This window comes from Crocodylus porosus, unplaced genomic scaffold (genome assembly GCF_001723895.1).
Source record: "Crocodylus porosus isolate Cpor-Errol unplaced genomic scaffold, CroPor_comp1, whole genome shotgun sequence".
In the NCBI taxonomy this organism is placed as follows: Eukaryota; Metazoa; Chordata; order Crocodylia; family Crocodylidae; genus Crocodylus; species Crocodylus porosus.
Genome location: NW_017728950.1, coordinates 70,281,167 through 70,301,115, shown reverse-complemented (window position 1 = coordinate 70,301,115; position 19,949 = coordinate 70,281,167). Strand labels below are relative to the sequence as shown.

Below are 19,949 nucleotides of genomic sequence, written 5' to 3'. Positions count from 1 at the left end.
ACAGGGCTTCCATTTGGTGGCATGCAAGCCCTGGGAACTGCACGTGAGCTCGGAAAGCCCTGCACAATAGAGACGGATGGCTTGGCTCTGCTACTTACTGTGACGTGCAGCTTGTGGTACTGGCTGGAGCCATGTGCCACTGGTGGGGGAGAGGCGGAGGAGCTTGTGTGGGGGTCTCCACACACACCCACAACCACTCCCACACACTGCCCGCACACTCACCACAACCCTCATACACACACCCACATCCCCCAAAATACCGTACACCCTTGCACACGCACACAGCCACACCCCTACACATGCACACAGAGCCGTCTACATGCATTCTCCACCATACAGACACCCGCACCCTCCCACAATGTACAAGAGTAAGACTTTATTTCTGAGCTATTATGCAATCACCTCTATATACAGTACACAAATGCACATAAATTGAGACAAAAATATTTTTTGAAATAAAATTAAAATATGTTATAGTAGTTGTTTGACTTGTGTTTTTTTTTTCCAGTTCCAAGGTGGCAACTAAAAAAAAAAGAAAACTGCTTCTGGGGGCAAGGGGATGGATTTTTGGGTGGCAAAGGTTGGGGTTGGGACCTCCGGTCCCTAGATTCATAGATTGTTAGGGGCTAGAAGGGACCTTGTAGATCATCGGGTCCAGTCCCCCTGCATTAGGCATGAAAGACAACTTGGGTCAAGTGACCCCAGTGAGGTGACTGTCTAGCCTCCTTTTGAAGATTTCCAGGGTAGGTGATTGTATCGCCACTGGTAGGAATTTATTCCACAGTCTGGATACCCTGACTGTGAAAGTTTTCCCTGGAATTGAGCCTGAAGCAGCCTTCCAGGAGTTTGTATCCATTGGTCCTGGTCTTCCCCAGGGGTGCTGTGGTGAACAGTTGTTCACTGAGTTCTTGATGTATTCCCCTGATGTGGCGGTAAGCTGCTACCAGGTCCCCTCACAGCCTTCTCCTCTGTAGGCTGAAGAAGCCCAAGTTCCTCAACTTCTCCTCATATGGCTTGTCTTACAAGTCCCCAATCGTACAGGTGGCCCTTTTGTGGACCATCTCAAGTTTTTCCATGTCCTTGCTGAAGTGTGGTACCCAGAGCTGGATGCTGTACTCCAGCTGCTGTCTTGCCGGTGCAGTGAGACCAGGAGGAGATGGTGACTAGGAGGTGGGGTTCCTGTCAAGGGACAGGGCTACCTTTTTGGCCCTCCAGTCAAAATAACTGTCCACTTCTCAGTCTCTAAGGTGCCATTCTGCCCTACTTTCTACTTGACTTCCTGCTCTGTGTCTTTGTGACAACATATTCAGCAGAATTCACAGATTTATTGGGATCTGACAGGGCTGTATCATGAGCACATCTGCTCTGGCTTTGAACTTGTGACCTCTGGGTTGTCAAGTGTGCACCTTAGCATCTGCGGCACCCCAGCCCTAGACATCAGACTAAGGTGGTTGATGGCCTCTCAGCTGTTGTAACTGTTACATCTTCATTATCCTATGGTAATATAAGTTAGCTGAATCAACTTAGCTTTAACCCTTGTTCATCCTGGGTCAAGGTTGGAGCAATTTGGCTATATTGGTATCATTACAGAATTAAGCAGAAGCAACAGTTGTATCCTGTGAGCTCACATCAGTATCCTTTGATTATAATTGGTTACATCTGTCTGTACCTTGAGAGGGAAGGGCTCGGGGTGCCTGCTATGTCTGACATGATTGTACTTTTATCACAGATGTGACACAGCTGTGTGGTCTGTGGCAATAGGATTTGGTGAGCACAAGATAGTTCTAATGACTAAAACCAGTAGCAGCTACTGCATTTCTATGAGGTTTGGTTTGTTTCTGTTTTTCTGTCATTCATTTTGTTGAATATATATGAATAAGCACACTCAACCGGAATAGTATCTTTGGCAAAAAGCTGCAAATCATATTAGGGACTCAGACTTTTACCCTGAAATCTTTGGATTAATTTCAATATGGAGCATTACTAACACTGAGGTATGTTTTTATGGCATGTGACCCCAGGATTTTTTTCCAAACTGGGATCATGGTAATCACCACTGACATGGAGTTGCTTTGGAATTGGGCATCCATTCAGAAGTGTACAACAGCTTACAAATGAAGGACACTAGCTATTTAAAACTAGGAGAAATGTTATGTTGTTGCCTATTTAGTCTTCCTGGATGCTGCTTAGGTGTTTAGCTTGTAGTCTAAATAGAATAGATAGGGACTGACTGGGGGGGAAATCATTTTGCAGATAGAAAATTTAGGCTTAAGGAGATTTACCTGATATGCCCCAGGTAGTCTGTGACAGCTGGAAGTTGAATCTAGATTTTTGGGGTCCATGTCCCAAAAAATAGTTAGAATTCTGCTGTGGGTAAGTACCTTTAACGCAGTGAAGAATATCTAGAGATACTAATTATCCTTTCACTATATCAGTGTAACTGAGATTTTTCCCTTTCTGGAAATGGCTGTCTTAGACCTCTTTTATTAAATTAGAGGCAGAACTTTTAACAAAATAAAACTTGCTTAATACTACTTATGAACAATAAACTGAATTATTCTTTTGCTAAAATAAGAACTTTGACTGCGGGGGAGGGGGGAATTGGATAACAAAGCAGTTCTGTGTGGATTAGAAATGCTCTTTAAGTCAATACTGTGGTTAATTACCACAATGCAGTTGCTTGTGAATGCATCATTGCACATTTTTCCCCCCAGAAACCGGACATAGCTCTTGCTCTGCAAGTAATGATAATAATTGGTGGTAAGACAGACCTGTTACTCATCCTTCTCTGAGCACATTTCTTATGGCAGGTGTCTCTTTTTTAATTGAGTGCTAATGAGCATGCCTAGTGGACCATGATACTACTGCCAACTTCTTCTTTATTTTTTATATCTCTCTATTGCTGAGTGCTTAAAAGGTGACAGAGCAGACATTAGTGTCTTTGAAATGACAGGAAAGTGATTATATGAGTAATATAATTGTTACTATGATCTAATGTGGTGAATGTCTAGTGTGCAGAAACAGCAGCATTCAGAGGAAGTATGCATCTCCCCAGTCACTCTTTTGTTTTCCCCATTTGTGGACAATATAAGATGCTTTTGTAATGCTTGCTAGGGAAATGAATTAAGAGAATGGCTTTTATTTTTTTTATTTAAAAATGACACAATGGGTGGGGATTTTTTTACCTGTATTCAGCGGTATGCATATATCCTCTTCATGCTGTGCCTGGGATTGTTGCTGTGAAACATGTCCTAGCAACCCCCAATCCAGGTCCTGAAAATGAAACTAGATGGCAGCCTTAGAACGGTGTTCAGTGTCACTGTAACATGACTATGTTGCCTTCTTTCCTTGCATCTGTCTGAGCGGGCAGAGCATGGCTCACAGCAGCCCTCTTGGCTGTGAGCTGTAGATGCATTCCTTGGGAAGGCCTTACGATGAGTTGTGCATGAGTGGTATACAAGTAGTCATTTAAAGCAAATCAGCTTTAAAATTGTGTAGATTTAGATAGTAAACATGTACCTGCTTTGCTCTTCTAGTAGTGCAAAGGACCAAATTGAGTCTCTTGTTTGAAATTGGTTTTGGATCACTATTTTTTCTGAGCAGAGTTAGGTGTAACAGAGGGTCCTTACATAGCAGAAGGAAGGTGTCTCCTTGTACTAAATCCTGCTGCTACAGCTAACCACTCTACAGTATTCTGATTCTAGAGAGCCCATGGCACTGCTGGAAGCACTTTTCCTGTTGTGACTGCTTTACCATTTTAAGACCATCCTGCCACTTACAAGTTCCCCATGCCACTCTACTTTTTGTGGAGGCCTGTCAGGGGAATTGGAGACAGCATTTTGCCTATCCAATCTTGGCAATAACAGCCGTCATGCTAGTGGAAGAGAGTCTTTCCTGGTTTTCTCTTGTCCTTGCACTCTGAAAAGCATTTTTTTTTATACAGAATACAAAATAAGGAACGATGCACTGCTCACAGTCAGTTAATATGCTACTGTGGGTGTTAACCGTCTAGATGAAGCTTATGAGATCATGTTGGCTAATTCAGATGACCCTATGAAATAACTCATTTTAGAGGCAAGAGCATGACTTCCTCTCATTTCCCCTGCTTTGACTTTCCTACTCAGTCAAGTGCCATCTTCATCAAGAAGGGTAGTGATGTTATTGACAAACATTTGTCAGGGGGCTCTGTCTCTATTCAGCTTTGCCAGGCTAGCTGTAAGTAATCCAGTCAAGTTGTCTTCATGCCATCTCATCTCTTCCTTGCTCAAGCTTTCTTTGTCTTCCCTGGCACATAATGTTTTGTTATACCATTTTTAGGCTCTCTCCTTTTGTTTTTAGCATGTACTTTACCTTCTTATATCCAGTTAAGAAAGGTGACAGTGTGAATACCAGATGTAGGAAGGAGCAACAGGTGACAGTGCCAGCTGGAAGAAGGGTGGAGAAAAAAGTCAAAAAAATGAACTCGTCTGGCTCATAGTGGTGTTAATGATGCAGGGTATGGATTGCTAGGCTAATGTGATCTGCTTGATGCTGTTGATTCAAGAGAAGGAGAAATGATTGAGATGACATGTTCTTTCAGATCGCATTCACCTTTCACCTTGCTGCTTAAACTGCTCTTAAATTGCTTATGACTTATAATGGGAACTTGCCTAGCCCTTGTTTTCTGGGAAAAGTGTGCTGCCAATAATAGCAGTCACAGGAGAGTATTATGAAGAAGAAAATTACTTCTGTTCTTTAAAAACTTTGAAAATTGCGAGCCTTGAGTCAGGCTCCTCAACCTATTTAAGGGCTTTAATTTTAAGTGAAACCTCAGTTGGAATTAGGTAACTGATCCAGTTTAGATTTTCATTTTGAAAATTAGGTTGCCACTTTAGGAACTTAAACAAGAATTGAGGAGTCTGAATCTAGGCCCTAGTTTTTGAAATGTTAGTATGCAAATGCTTTTATTAAAATAGTACCAACATGTGGAAAACTGCCCCCAGCTTCCTGTTTCAAAAGGTATTTTTATTGTCATTGTTAAGTAAATAAAAGATTTTACCTGTTATGTTTTACGAATATATAAAGATTTGACATTAAAGTTCAATATGCAGGAAAGACTCTCAGACTTGGGAATCAAAGCTAAAATTTGGTGGAAGAATTTTATATCAGGTGTAATGAATGACTGGGCCCCCAAAGATGTCACATTTTCCGTAAGGATTCTGTTGTTAGTGTGTGGTTAGTGTTTAAGGGTGGAGATGAAAGGAACTGGAAATTTAAAATCTGACAGATCAGTAAGAATGATAATAACAAAATCAAGCTCCTTTTTACATCATCCATCTCTGCTTTTGTGACTTCATAAATCGTATAAGATGTACATCTTTGGGGTATAAGTAAACACGTAGGGCATAATTGATACCCAAGGGTAAAGCTAGATTTAACCCTGGACACTTTAGCTGGTCTACTCTGGAGGATCCAGGTATCTGCAACAATAGATCAAATATCTGGAATGCTTTAAATCTTGTAACTTTTCACAAGTGTTCCAAATATTGTGACAACTTACTGTCTTGGAAAAGTCTCATAACAGCTTTTGTTATCGCAGATCAATCTGAACTCTTCCAGTTTACAATCTCTAGTAGTATTACATCAGTTTAGTTAATTTAGTCTTTCTGGTGCAGTTCCACACTGGTCTTCCCAGTATCTCCCCCTTCATGCCCCGCTTCTCTCCCCCCTCACCCCCCAATCACTCTGATTATTGATTCAGTTTGTTCTTACATTACCTAGCTGGTCTTGGCTCTTCCTCCCTTCCCCTCATTTGACTGATCCCAAGACATTAATGAGAAAAAAAAAAAGTCTACTTTAATATACAATTTTAATGCACTTTTTTATTTTACTCAAGAGGCTTCACCTGGAAAAACAAACTCCTTAATTCAGTTATTTTTGGAGTAGACCATCTATGTCTCTAACCATTTTATATGCTTTTATTTATATACTTTATTAATGATAGTCATATCAATCAAAAAACAAACTGAGCTCCATCACCCCAGAGCTCATTAGCTATTAAAAAAAGATTCATCCCAGTCTTCATACTTGGACTCTTAATCCCAGTCCCAGTCTCCATGTAAATTAGCCTGCTTCCCCCCATCTCCTCAAACTAGCTTCTTGGCCTAGTTTTCTTCCCCCACCTCCTCTTAGTCTATACCCTAGTATCCCCTGAATCAAGTTATAAGACCAGGGTTACAGCTCAATTTCCTATTCCTTTGTCCAGCTGCTGAGCTTCTTGTGGTAACCAGAAGCAACAGCTTCAGGAAGATCCATTCTTATCTATAGCAGTGATGGGGTCAAGCAGGCCTACATCAAATAAAATCTTTGGAAAATTTAGCTACTAAGCATATGGAAACAGATTTTTACACAAGAACTGTAAAGGGTGTAGTGAGACATTTCAAATCTGCTGCAAGCAGGAGGCTCCACAGTCTTAAGCTGAGAAAGTTAGAAGATGGTTGGATTTTTTTTTTTTAATTTTTGTTTTTAGTAGGGGCAGGAAAAAGAGCCGTATCTTCCTTTTGGAAATGTCTGAAAATGGGGTTTGAGGGGAGGGACATAACAGCCAGTAGCCTGCATTGGCATGGGAAATATTAGCTTGGCTGGATATCGTTGGAAGAGTATGAACAAGTAAAAATGGCATTTTGTAGTTGGCAATACTGTCAGCTCTGGATCTACTACGTGTTCATGTATTATATACTTGATTGATGTAAATGCATCTGGAACGAAGATAAGTTTCATAATTTACAGGTATAACAATGCTCCTTCTAAGGAGTGTGTGTAATATTGGATATATGGACTAAAATGTTTATAGTGTACACATTGAACTGTTTTAGGTAAAACCTTAGCTGGGTAGCTGAAATATGAGGTAGAGCAAGTCTTTGAGTTGTCTGTGTTAGATATGCTTTAAAAAAAATGCCTCACTTAGGGTACTATTGAGGAAAAAATGGTGGATGTAATATTAAGAACAGGTTTTTGAGTTTTGGCTGAATTATTTAGCTGTACTTGGAGCAGGGATAAGTGATTACTGTGGTCCATAGATTTAAAAAAAAAAAAAAAGTGTGTGTGTGGGGGGGGACAGCTGTCTCAGCTCCTGCTAGAATACTGTTTTCTTGGTAATGCCACTAGTGAAGCTGTAGCTATGGAGACCACGCTGAACTGTCTACTGTGGGCATACCTCTTGTGATCCAGGCTACAGATTAAATAACCTAGGTTCTATGGCTTATGGAAGAAAAATATGAGGGCATCTTGCCAGACAGCAACGGTTTAGGGTATGTACTGGATATGCAGTGTGGTGTGATGTGAAGAGGGGAGACATCATTAGAATTAAAAAAAAAAAAAATGTGCATTGATTCTGGATAGCTAACAAGTCTTTTTCTTGTCTCTCTCTCCTAAACTATGTGATATCTATGCTTCTCCTGGGAATACCAATACCACTGGTTACAGCAGCAGCAGTTGCAGGCTCAGCATCTTTCCCATGGCCATGGACCTCCAGTGCCTCTAACACCACACCCATCAGGACTTCAGCCTCCTGGAATTCCTCCTCTTGGAAGCAGTGCTGGTCTTCTTGCCCTTTCTAGTGCTTTGGGTGGGCAGTCTCACTTGGCAATAAAAGATGACAAGAAGCATCACGATGCAGAACACCACAGAGGTGAGAGGCATGGCAAGCCTGATTAGGACATTGTCAAATTCGCACATTGCAAATTGTGTGCATCTCTAAAGAAATCGAGTTATATAGAATGAAAACGAGAACAAACTGTTGGCAAACTTAAAAAAAAAAAAAAAAAAAAGCGTGTCTTCATTTATATCACTGAAGGAAAATTCAGCTTGGAAGTTTTCAGTATTCGAAATGGGGGCTCTATTAGGTGTCTCCTGCCTTCTAGATTGCAGGGCATCTTGACATCCTGGCGAATGCTTAGTGTAACACCAGTGGCCTGCACAATATTATGGAAAACTGTTAAACTGCATAATTGGGTGATTTTTTTTTTTTTTTTTCAAAGAAAGTAATGTTGTTAAATGGGTGGGGGAGGGAAGATGGGATAAGAAGTTAAATTTTGAGGTGAATGTGCTTAAAAGACAGGTTTAGATAACTGCATCTGTTACTTTAGTTTGATAGGCTTAAGTTTTAGTACGCATTTAAATATCGGGCAAAATTGCACTTGACTAATTTTTGAAAAAAAAATAATTTATTCTGTCATGAAATAAAAAAGAACTAGGCTTTGTGTATGGTTAAACTGTAAATCTATCATGTTTACAAATTACTGTAATTTTCAGGAAATCACTGTATTAGGAATGTGCAATGACTTATATAAATAAAGCCATTTTAAAACTGTTCGCGGCTTGTGTTCTAATTTTTTTCCCCCCTTTTTTATTTCTGTTCTTGCCTCTGTGTCTGAACGGGCATGTCTGTGCATTTCTTGGTTACTACGGGAGCAGACAGAGAGCCGGGCACAGTAAGTACCAATACTCCTGCTAACATTAAAATGTTTCGACTTCTGAAATACTTAATAAGCAAAAATTACTCACGCCTGCTTGTAATTTGTAGGTTTCCCTGTTTTCCTTCTGTTTAGTCACAACTGTAAGAACTGGCATATGTGTTTTCCATTAGGATAACTTAATGCTCTGTGTATGATAGAAGAATTAAAATAAACTGTTTAATTAAAAAGCTTCTATGGTCATGATAAACTAATGGCCAAGCAATCTGATTTTATGGAAATTTGAACTTTAATCAGACATGATTTGATTTAGTTTTCTAAAGTCATTTTATAGCTGCTCACATTATGAGTAGTTGTTAGAGTGGCTTCTGTATATGTATACATGTAGAAGTTTAAAGTTACAAAACAGGTGAGAAATTAAAATGTGTGCAGTTATTGTAATCTCTTGCATTTTGTGCTCTGACTGACTCTATGCCTCCTTGAGCTACAGATTAGCAGAAGTTTCCCTGGAATTTTTTTCCAACATATACTGTAAAAAGGAAAAGAAAACAAAGAAAGAAAGGGAAAAAAATGCCCAAAGCCCTGAATTACAAAATGAGAAACTTTGTTAAACCTAAAGTTAGCCAACAGGTGTTATATTATGCTCTCTTCACACTTTCTGACTGACAGTCTCAAACTCACCATTGGTTTCTGTAGGTACATTGCTACTTTGTTTGTAAAAGGGAATTGGTCTCAGTGGGCCTGTCTATACGTTCATTAATTTGCAGTGGTTACTGCATATTTAATTTAGTACTTGTATAATCAAGTACTAAATAAATGCACAGTGACCCGAGTTACTGCTCAGTAGCACCAGTGAATGGCTTTTTAGCAATGACATTGTGTGGTAGTCTAATAAAATGACACAATAGCATATTAGCACTGTCTGTGCTTTCACATGCTACCGCACAGTATTGTTAGGCTACTGCACAGTTGGCGTCTTGTGTAGGATGCACCCAGTGATACCATTGGCGAGTTTGGTCCTATATCCAGAAAATGAGTTGTGACCCCTACACTCTCGTATTTCCAATTAAGAAGCAAAAAATTTATTTTCTTTTCATAGGAAAAGTTACTAATTAATAAGTTGGCCCAAAGACACTAAACTGCTTGGTCCTTTATATGCTTACAATTGTTAGTGGTTTAAATTGTGGGATTTGAAATAATTTTAATTAAGAATTTCCTGCACCTTTTTCAAGTGACAAACGAAATCTAATCTTTTTTTCTTGTTTTTAAACTGAATGTTACAATTCTTGTTTATTTGCTTGTGAACTGCAGTGACATCATTAAAGTCAATATAGCTGTGGAAGTGGTCTCGGGATGGGAGTTCCTAAAGCACAGAAGGGACTTAGAAACGCAAGGAGCATTGGATTTCAATGAAGCTTATGTTCCTAAGTTTGTTTGGTGTTCCTGAGAATTTTGCCTGAACTTAACTGCTCTGGGAACCAGAAGGGAAACCCTGTTGCATTTTGGCCCTACAAATATTTGCATTTTTTCCTAAAAGTCTTCTTCAAATAACTTTGAGAAAAGGTTCTATATATTTATAAAATCAACAGGTCGAATGCTCTTTGCATATTTTTTGTTAAGTTCAGGGGCTCAGAATGACCACACAATGGTATAAAATTCAGACTTATGCTCTGTATACATCGTGCCCATAAAATAAATCTTCTGGAATATAGATATGATTTGTGGGTGGGGAACAGCTGTCAGAAATGCTTTTTTGTATCTTGTGTGAGTTGTAAGTGCTGTTCTCTTGGGCATAATTTTAAAAAGTAATAAGTCTTTGTAATAAATGAAAACATTGCCCAGAAGTCACTACCATCCACCATATGTCAAATGTATGCATGCTGGACTGTTTCTCTGCCGTGGATGTGATATAACCAGAAGAGTGCATGCTAAGATACCATACAGGATCATGGAAGCAGTCTGAGACTTCAAGGCACTGAAAGATGTCAGAAATGTTAAGAAAATTGTGTGGAATGTCCTTTTCAGCTTTGCTAGTTGGATATACCACCTGGAACTGACATCATGTTGGTATGCTATTTGTGTATATGGCACCTTTTACATTTCAGTTCTGCTGGAGTATGTTTAATGGCTTAAATATGCTTTATAGCTGAATAGGGATGTACTTGAAAAAAACTATGCTATTTGTCATAAAACTAAGAGTGAATGCAGCGCTTAAACTTTTTTGTGACATACTAAAGTACATCAAAACTAAAGGGGCTTCTCCAAATTCAAATTTAAGTCTGTGGCTAAAATTGTAGGGGTTTGTGTGTGTAGGTAAAAAGTGATCTTTGATTTGTTTGATTTCCATCAGAGTTAGTTAAATCTTTAGTATGGTTATGATTTTTTTTCAAGGCATATAGTCAACTGGTCATAGTTACATAACTTGCACCAATACGGCTACAAATCTTACACTGTTTCTGAACCTAGTACTGTATTCTTAGAATGCAAATTACTACATAAATCTTGTTACTTACCTAAATAATTGTTTCAATGCAGCTTTGCACATTAACTATGTCTGCTGATACTGCTGAACTTCTAGCAGAAATATGCTCCAGCATAATATGTAGTCAAGTTTAAGAATTTTAAGGTTTGAAACGGAAATTAGACAATGGGGGCACCTATACACGAGCAGTGAGGCTGCTCTGATGAACTGTAATTACAGTGCATTGCACCAGATTCAGTTAATCGAGTCTGGAGCATGGTAATTACCATGCTCCAGCAGACTCCAACATCTTGTCTATCAGCGTTCCCATGATGAAAAATGGTGGCGGGGGCAGTTTTATAGCTCATTTGATGAGCTTTAGTTAAAACTTCCCCTCTGCCATTTTTCAGTGGGGACACCGATACATGAGATGCTCTGGGCACTTTAGAGTGGCTCTTGGAGCCGCTTTGAAGCAACCCTCCTGACCCCTGGAACATGTGTATAAATTCCCTGAAAGCCTGGAGAAGATACATTTAAGTAATTCCCTTATCATTCTTCATGATCCTGGTACAATCATTGCTTACAGAGGTGTCTGCCATACATGCACATGCTACACACAGGTGGTAATCTACACCTTAAAAAAAAAAAAATCTTCCTATATTACTTTTCCTTTTGGTTTTTTTTTTTTTTTTTTTTTTGCTCTAAAAATCCTGAAACAGGTGAATGTGCAATTGTCTGAATTGTGAAGGTCCTGGTATTTTTAATGCAGATCTTTAATTAAGGGGAAATGGCACTTAGAATTCAGGTTGGACAGTTCCATAGATAGAGCACTGAACAGACAACTGAAACCACATTTCATGGGATGTGATCTCAGCTGTCCAGAATAGAGCCACCTTTAATAGGGTTTGAAGTGGGAATGTGGGCATTTTAACTATTGTGACCCTTTTGCCACAGCTAATGAAGCCAATTCGGTCAGTTATGCTAAGCGAGTTCTGTAACTAAAGTTTAATAAGGGCTTGAGGAGACTCCAGTGTAAGAAAGCTTTGATGTCCCCATTTTTCTCTTGAGGGCATAATGGCAACATCTGTCAGACTCATCTCAGGTATTCATTTATCACTTGCCCTCCCACTGTTCTAGTATCCTACTTGGACAGCATAGAAATGCAAATGGTCTCAAGTGCTCTATTGTACCAATTGTAATCTGTAGACAGTAGAGTTTAAACCTTTCTGTGTATTTGGGATTCATGTTAAAAGAGCAGTATATCTTCTGTGTGAAGACCAGAATTTTGAGTCTGCTAACAACCCCCACCCCCACCAGGAGGGGTGGGACCTTCAAAAAGTACCTTTAGGTTAGAAAGCAGTTATTTTTTGTTGTGATGTTTGTTTGTAGGAAATGTACAATTATTTACAAAGCCGTCACTTCTATTTCACAGTAAATAAAGCAGTTCCCTGTGATCTCTGCCTGCCAAAAAAGAGCTTTATTGTCTTCTTCCCTTTTCTGAGTGATAGCCAACTTCTTATAAAACTACTTGACATGAAATTTTGCACAAATAATAATTTGGAAGTCTACAATGTTTACATAAAAAAAAAGAAATGCTCTTCAGATGCTGTCGTCTTAGCATACGTATCTCTGATACAACTTGTAAAAAAGAAACTTGCTTTATTTTAACCACATATATAAGCCTCTTATTTACTTTAAGGGCCCAATCCCTCAGTCTTATGCATTGGAAAACACCAGTTATTCCAATGAGAGGTATGTGCACATGCACACTTCAGGGCATTGAATTCAGTTTGCTGTGAAACCCAGCATGAGCTGGTGGCTGGTCACAAGTTTAAAATGAAACAAAACAAAACAAAACCAACCTCTCTTTCCCCTTCCTCCACTCCCCCCAAAGAAGAAAAAACCAGCAAAGGGGGACAGAATCAGGGGTGGTCCAGCATAAATATTTATGGGTAATCCCTGACCTCCATTTTTAGTGTTACTTGTAGCTGAAAAATATTTAGTTTAATAGAAGCCTTGTTTTAATCTATTGTTAACCTCTTCTGATTATTAAACCAAGATGGAAAGCAATTCAACAGTTCTCTCTAAGCTTTTCTGGTTCCTTTCCTAGTGTCTGAAACTTGTGGCAGATGCCGTAGAGAACTTGTGTTGCTACTGCACCTAAGTAACTAGCAGCTTTTTAATGGTAACGTAGCCTGTTCAAAATATAACATTTGTTTAATTTCAAATAGAGTAAGACCTGGGAACAAAAAAGAAGCATTGGGAGAAATTATAGATGATGTGGGAAAAGACAAATAACTTGCATGACTTTAAGCAAAACTAACATTTTTAAAATCTTATTTTGTATACATTTATTTTGTAAGAAAGCACATCTCAGATATATGGGTATTGGATACAGAAGACTGGTAGGATTATTGTTTTATGTAAGTTGTTAGGTCTTGAGTCAAATAACCCTTTTCAATTGGGTAGATATTTTAAAAATTACAACCCACAAGAGCTGCTAAGTGCTATCCCCTCCTACTCATCTCATGCTGTTCTAGTTTTACTAGTACAATATGTCAGTCAAGTTTCTCTGCATAGTGAGCGCCAGTGTCTGTTTTGTTGCAGATATTAGATTTTTTCCTGCATTTCTTTCTAACGAAGGATAATGGTTTTCTGTGTGTGTGTGTGTGTGTATATGGACAGCAGCCGATAAGTGTTTGTGTGTGGTATAACGGATCAGCTCTAACATGGTAGTAAAATGAACATATCAGCCTTTTTCTTGTCTGCTGACAGTATAGACAAAGAGTTCAATCACTATAATGGCTGAGGTCAGCCACTGAAGCTGGCTAGATGTGTAGCAGCATCTATGGATGACCAAATGCAGTGGGGGGAAAAAAAAAGTATACAGCTGTAGAGAATGTCTTAATTGGTACCAGGTGTAGTTAAACTGCACACAGTTATAATGCAAACTCTGTTACCTAATTGTTATCATGTTCAACATGAAGCTAATTGTCAAGGTTGTGTTTGCTAGCAATTAAGTTCCCTGTGCTATGCTATACCTGAGGATGAATGAGGTGTTATGGGCTCCCTGTCTGAATATCTCTCACATGTGCTTTTCTTGTGGTTTGGAAATAGTTCCAAAGGGGAATCAGTATGGCAGCTAAGTAAATCCATTTGAATAATGTGCATTATTCACATTGGGGAACCTGCTTTCTCCTTGTGTGCCCATGAGTAGGTTCTCTTTTCTTACATGTATTAGCAGTAGTTTCGGTGTTTGAATGTTGGCAGCAAAGTTACTTTGAAACCCTGGGTTGCCTGTTATACAGCCTTTATGGAGGCCTGGTTACAATGACAGGAAGTAATACTATATTAAGCTTCCAACACAAACTGACACTTTCAAAGTTAATTAAAGGTGGGAATCTATATGAATAGTTTTGAGCCATTGGAAAAAAAATAAAACTGGTTTGTAACAAAATTGATTTAATAGGATTGGAGGATTATAACCACGATAGTCTAAGAGCTGCATGTTGGGAAAGGGTATATTTTACTGAATCAGCTGTATAGTTGGGACAAGTGTTGGACAAGCTTTTGGGCACAAAGTGCCCTTTGTCAGCGAAAAAACAATAATTATTTATGCCAATCTTGATGTGTCATATGTAGACCCTGCATTCTTAAACCCTAACAGATTAGGTTCTTAGCATGAAAGCATGGCTTATCCTCAGTTCAGTGTTTAGTTTACTGAAATACAGGTAAGACAGCATCTCACAATTTTTTTTCTTTGTAGCCAACCAATCAGATACTTTTTGGACATTATAATCATTACCAAACACTGCAGATTAAAAACCAGAGTGAAAATTCTTATACTATTTATGAAACACATATTACAGGGGAAACTAGGATTTCTACCTGTCATTTTAAAATAGGATAGTTGTAGAAAGTTGGAGCTAACAACTTGATGGATTAAATTAGCCACAGAAAAGTGGTGCTAACTAGTAAGATACCCAGAAAAATATAAGCTTCACTTTGGTGTTGTGAAGCTGCTCCTCTTTTGCATTATATTGGACTATTTGAGATGCCAATCTTGTGGCAAATATAGATGGCACTTGAGCTGTAATACTAGAAGAATCTTTTCAGTATGCTGTTCTTAGAATCATTCCATAAGCCCGTAACTCACTTCTGTGGGCATGTGGCATGCTGAAAACCCCAAATAAAGACATTTGATATTGTCATCTGTGGTTTTTGTTTGCTGTCACTTAGGTCGTTTTTATATTACTGGAATGTTTGAAAAAGTGTTACCACCATGAGTGAAAGTGGAGGCCATTCCGTACAGTTTTTGCTCAGAACTGAAGGCCCAGTAATGTTAGTGTCCTATTAGAAGCTGTTGATTAAAATGTCATGTTTTAAATAAGTTTCTTTTTATTTTTCTACTGGTATGTTAGGAAGCACATAACACTGTTGACAATTGCGAATGAATGCCCAAATCATCCTAGGTCTCAACTTTAGGATGTGGTTCCTGTTAAGCAGGAGTGTGAGAAGAATTAGTGATTATTTGATAGGCCTCAGGGTTTGAACATATGAGCAAACTGACTGGCATTGCTATCAACACAACAGGTGGACACTGTTCTGGAGTAAGAGTACCTTTAACTGCTAAAAGGTTTTCTCTGGAATAAGAATAGTTACCTTTTCAGTAGGTGTTCCAATCATGTGGATTGGCACTTGCTATGAAGAATTCACTTTCCACAATCCCATGCCATCATTTACCCATTTGTCACTGTGCCTATGGTGCATGACCCTTCAGAGCAATGAAGCTTTATTTTGGGGGAGAGGGCTAAATATGCCATTCATTCTGAACATGCATCTCTCAGAAAATTTCTCCTCCCCTCTAATTTGCTTCCAATATACATTTTAATTAAAGTAATGCCTAGAATTAAGGCCTTACCCAGAAGTTAATGAAGTAGCAGGAAATATTGTCAGGTCTGCACTTAGGTCTGAAAAGTCACATTAATTTGGCAGAACCTGGAAAATAATTTTACCTTATTCACAGGGTATAAATGACAAAAACTACAACCCAGTGAAAACAGCTGACTTGGAAAAGATATGTTGGAAGGGCAGAGGTATAGATGGGTTAAAGAAAAAGGTAGCATTTAAGATAAATTAAAATTGTGAAGTGAGATTAGGACTTTTATAAGTGAGGATCGTGGTGGTGGTAATGCTGAGGGACACTGAGTGAGTGAATAAATAAGAAGGAAGTTCTCAGTATATGAAGTTAGCACTTGAGTCTTGTCTACGTATATTTTTAATACTGCATTCTCATTCCTAATAGAAATTTTGGTTTGCAATAAAAAGAAAAAAAAGGTTTGAGTGCTACTAATGACTCTGGGGTGAGTCAGGGGAAGGGCAGGGAGCTGCATCCCAAAAGCTGTGCAATACACTTGTTTCTTAATTGTAGCTGATTATTTTCAGACCTAGTAATTAAATGTTTCTTGTAGGAATTGTGTTTGAGCATGTGCATGCTTTTGGGGGTTATGCAAATCAACATGTGCACTTTGGACTTATAAATCGGTTTATCTTTATTGTCTTTTGGGGTAGTAAATTACACAGAATTATGCCAGGGTTATTTGAATATACCTATGCATGTGCCCTATCCATGTATATAATCATACGTGCTGCAAGTTCTGTGTTTTAGAGGGCTTCTAAATTTAAAAAGGACTTCATAAGCCTCAGTACTGGTAATTAAGTACTTCAGTATAAAACTTGCACACAGTTGTCAGGGGTGGTTATCTTTGCCTGTGTGAAACAACTTGCAGGATAGGTCTTAAAAATACAAATTACTTCTCTTCCTTTATGCAGCTATTTTCCCCTTCTCTTAGGCAATGAAAGTTTAATGAAATCAGTTTCTCATGTGTTTATATTAAGTTACTCTTTCAGCTTTTAAATGCTGGAATAATTGAATTACTTGTAGGTTTTAAAAAAATATTTCTATTAGAGTTTTTCTAAGGAACCATTTTATTCTGGTCTTGAATTTAGTAAAGGAATGCTTTTGCAACATTTGACCTTATAGTCCAACTTGAATAGACAGTAGTTCTAAGTTTTCTTCTTCTGTAAGCATTGGGGGTTTGTTTTGAAAGAAAAATCTAGTTTTCATTGGAATGGATTTTAGTATTTATTGCTTCCAAAACATTCCCTGCTTTTTTTTTGTGTGCATTTGGAAGGAGAAGAGGGGTTAAATTCAGACTGTATTTATTAAGGTAATTAGTTCAGTGATCCAACAAGCCCACCTTTTAGCTACAAAACATTGTGGTAAAGACATTACTGTGAGCTTCTTTATACTGAATTTCACTGGACCCTCCCATATGCTTTGTGTAAGCACCCTGGCATTTGCTTAGCTTGAGTAGTCATGAATAAAAGAGCTTAGATCTAACTTTAAAGTGCAGCTTCTGAAGTAGGCAAAAGAGGATTCGGATTGCCTTATGTGCCCTGTTTTGTTTTCCTCCTCCTTTTGGCTGAACAGTAATGTCTGAGCACTGCAAAGCTGCTATGTTGGAGTCTTCAGATTTTTTTTTTCTTTCTTTTTCTTAAATGGGGTATTATTCAGCACGTATCAAACTGGCTATTTGCTTACGTTTGTGATCTCTTAAGAGTAAATATCTATGGCTTTTAAGTACACACAAATATTTCCATTATAGGTTTACCACTGTATCTGATTTGGCATAAACATATGTTGGCACCACGCTTTCCTCTAGTGATATTTTTTGAGATGGCTTTTAGAACCAGGCTTTGTGAAAGGAGTTTTTCTGCACAACTCATTCAGCATTGTTCATGGCATTAACACATCACTGAACAAATTGCCCTCTTGCATATGCTAATCCTGCACTTAAAAGAACTCATTGTAACATGTTTTAATGCTTTAGCTAGAGAAGAGATGGGAATGGGAGGCATGTCAAATTGTGTCATGTGACCCAAAAATATCTAAAATGGCTTTTTTTTTCTTTGGGTCAACAGTTTGTACTTAGCATATCTGAATGAAAATAGCCTGTGTAGTTTGTGGAATAGATTAGTCTTTGCTCTTGCCTTTTGTGTGCGTCTGTTGGCCCTAGTTTTTAAGAGCAAGTTTGACTATACAACTTTTTTAGTCTTAATTTCACACTAGCAGTAAATTTTATGTTGGCAGTAAAAAATATTTGATCTTTGTGTTGCAGTAAATTTGTTGAGGGCATCTAGTTGGAGTTTTTATCACAGCTAACAAATAAATGAGCTACTCAGTAACCTTAATCCATAGTTAACACCCATTTAATTTATATTGTTTTAAGAGGTGGAGGGCATTATTACATGCCTCAATTCATAAAGGTACTATAAGCAGGTCCTCCAACCCTTGCTTGCTTCTGATGTTTTAAAAATGAGTATGCCATGGAACGTATAGATTTTATTAGCAGTTATGTAATGCCTGCATGTATGTGTGATAATTATAGTAATTGTATAATGAATAAGCAGCAAGTCTCTTTCTCTCAAATAATAAGTTGAATTAAGTAGGAAAATAAATGGTGACTGACATAATAACTGAAGTTCTGATAGGTTGATCTATGCAAAGTCAAGTTTCCCTTTTAAAATGCACATGCCTCAATGTTTGTCTTGGAGGACTTTTGAGTTGAATTAAATGGAACGAGACTGTGTAGGTATCACATTTCTAAAGCCTCCATCATATCTAGTTGTGTTTTCAGGAGTGCACAAAGAAATTCTGAAAGGAATTTTTGATTGACCTTGTTTTTTGTCTTTACAGAGTAATTCTCTGTTGGTCCCGGACAGCCTGCGAAGCACAGATAAACGCAGGAATGGGCCTGAATATTCCAATGACATCAAAAAAAGAAAGGTGGATGATAAGGATTCCAGCCACTATGTAAGCAAATATATGTCAAAGAAATGATTAATTTTTTTTGAGATAATGAGTTTGTGTGAAAGTGGAATAGTTGTGAAGAGCTAGATTTTTTGCAGTTGCTAGGTTTCATGCAGTTGTTGCAGTATATGAATATATGCTACCGAGACCACGCTAATTATGCTATACGTTAAGCTACATTTATGTACTATAATAATGCTATATTAACTGGAATAACGAATAGTTTAGCTTAATGGTACATGATTACTCTCAGTAGACAAGAGCCAGCCACACCTGCCTTTAGAATTCAGAAACCTTCAAGTATGTACTTCCTGGTGGATTTCAGCAGTAGGTCCTTTTGTGAGCTGCTTCTAAGCCCTGTTGCGTGATTTGGCTGGGAAGAGAACCCAGTTATTTTCAGAAGAAGATTGTCTATTTCCATAGACATCCTCTTACATAGAGTTTCATAATGATCACCAAGGCTGGAGAGAACGATTGTGAATGCTCTAGTGGTGGGCTGAATGTTTGGGCACTGCTGAAGTCCATCATTTTTGAAGCAACATTTGAAGTACTTCAGATGTTTCACTGGTCCTGGGCCAGAGTGAAACAGAACTGAGCAGCAGTGTCTCAATTCAGATCCACAAATCACAGTGAAACGTATCAGTTGTTAAATGGCAGTGTCAGAGGCTTGTGTTTTGATTGGAACTATTGAAATAAAACATCAATATTTCTGAAACCAGAAATTTTCAAAAACTTTTCAAAATATTCAGGTTTTTTTTTTCTTGCCTAATCAGTCTGCAGGTGTCATGTGAAAGAGATTCTGATTTCAATGAGGTTGAGTGATAAATGTCATGCAAGATTAATATATAGATAGTCAAAGGGGGCCTTTGTGAGAGGGTCCTTGTAATGTTTGATTGTGAGAATATTGCTTGTTAATGGCAGTGATTAGGGCACTCTTTCATTAGGGTGATAACTTTAAGGCCAGAAGAACCATGTTATTGTCATGTAGGAGTTTACTAAATTACTTGATTCTATTAAGTTAAATATAGTGCCTGTGAATTATAAAAGTATAATTGGAAACTAAATTCTCAGACTACTATTTTTATCAAATTTTATATATTTGTCTTTTTATAACTAACAGGTGTCAAAGGGCTGTGTTCCTTTACTTTTTTTTTTTTTTTTT

At 38.2% G+C, this 19,949-nt stretch overlaps 1 protein-coding gene across 4 annotated transcripts in view; it reads left to right on the top strand.

Moving 5' to 3' along the window:
• TLE1 (transducin like enhancer of split 1) overlaps positions 1–19,949 on the top strand; it is a 92,105-nt gene that overhangs the window by 47,577 nt on the left and 24,579 nt on the right. For 2 of the 4 annotated variants that reach the window (XM_019554989.1, XM_019554988.1), the window contains exons 7-9: positions 7,465–7,669; positions 8,455–8,471; positions 18,674–18,790. In XM_019554989.1, the coding sequence (XP_019410534.1) occupies positions 7,465–7,669; positions 8,455–8,471; positions 18,674–18,790 (339 nt within the window). The remainder of the gene's footprint in view (positions 1–7,464; positions 7,670–8,454; positions 8,472–18,673; positions 18,791–19,949) is intronic. The other 2 variants (XM_019554991.1, XM_019554990.1) reach the window with 1 other exon arrangement.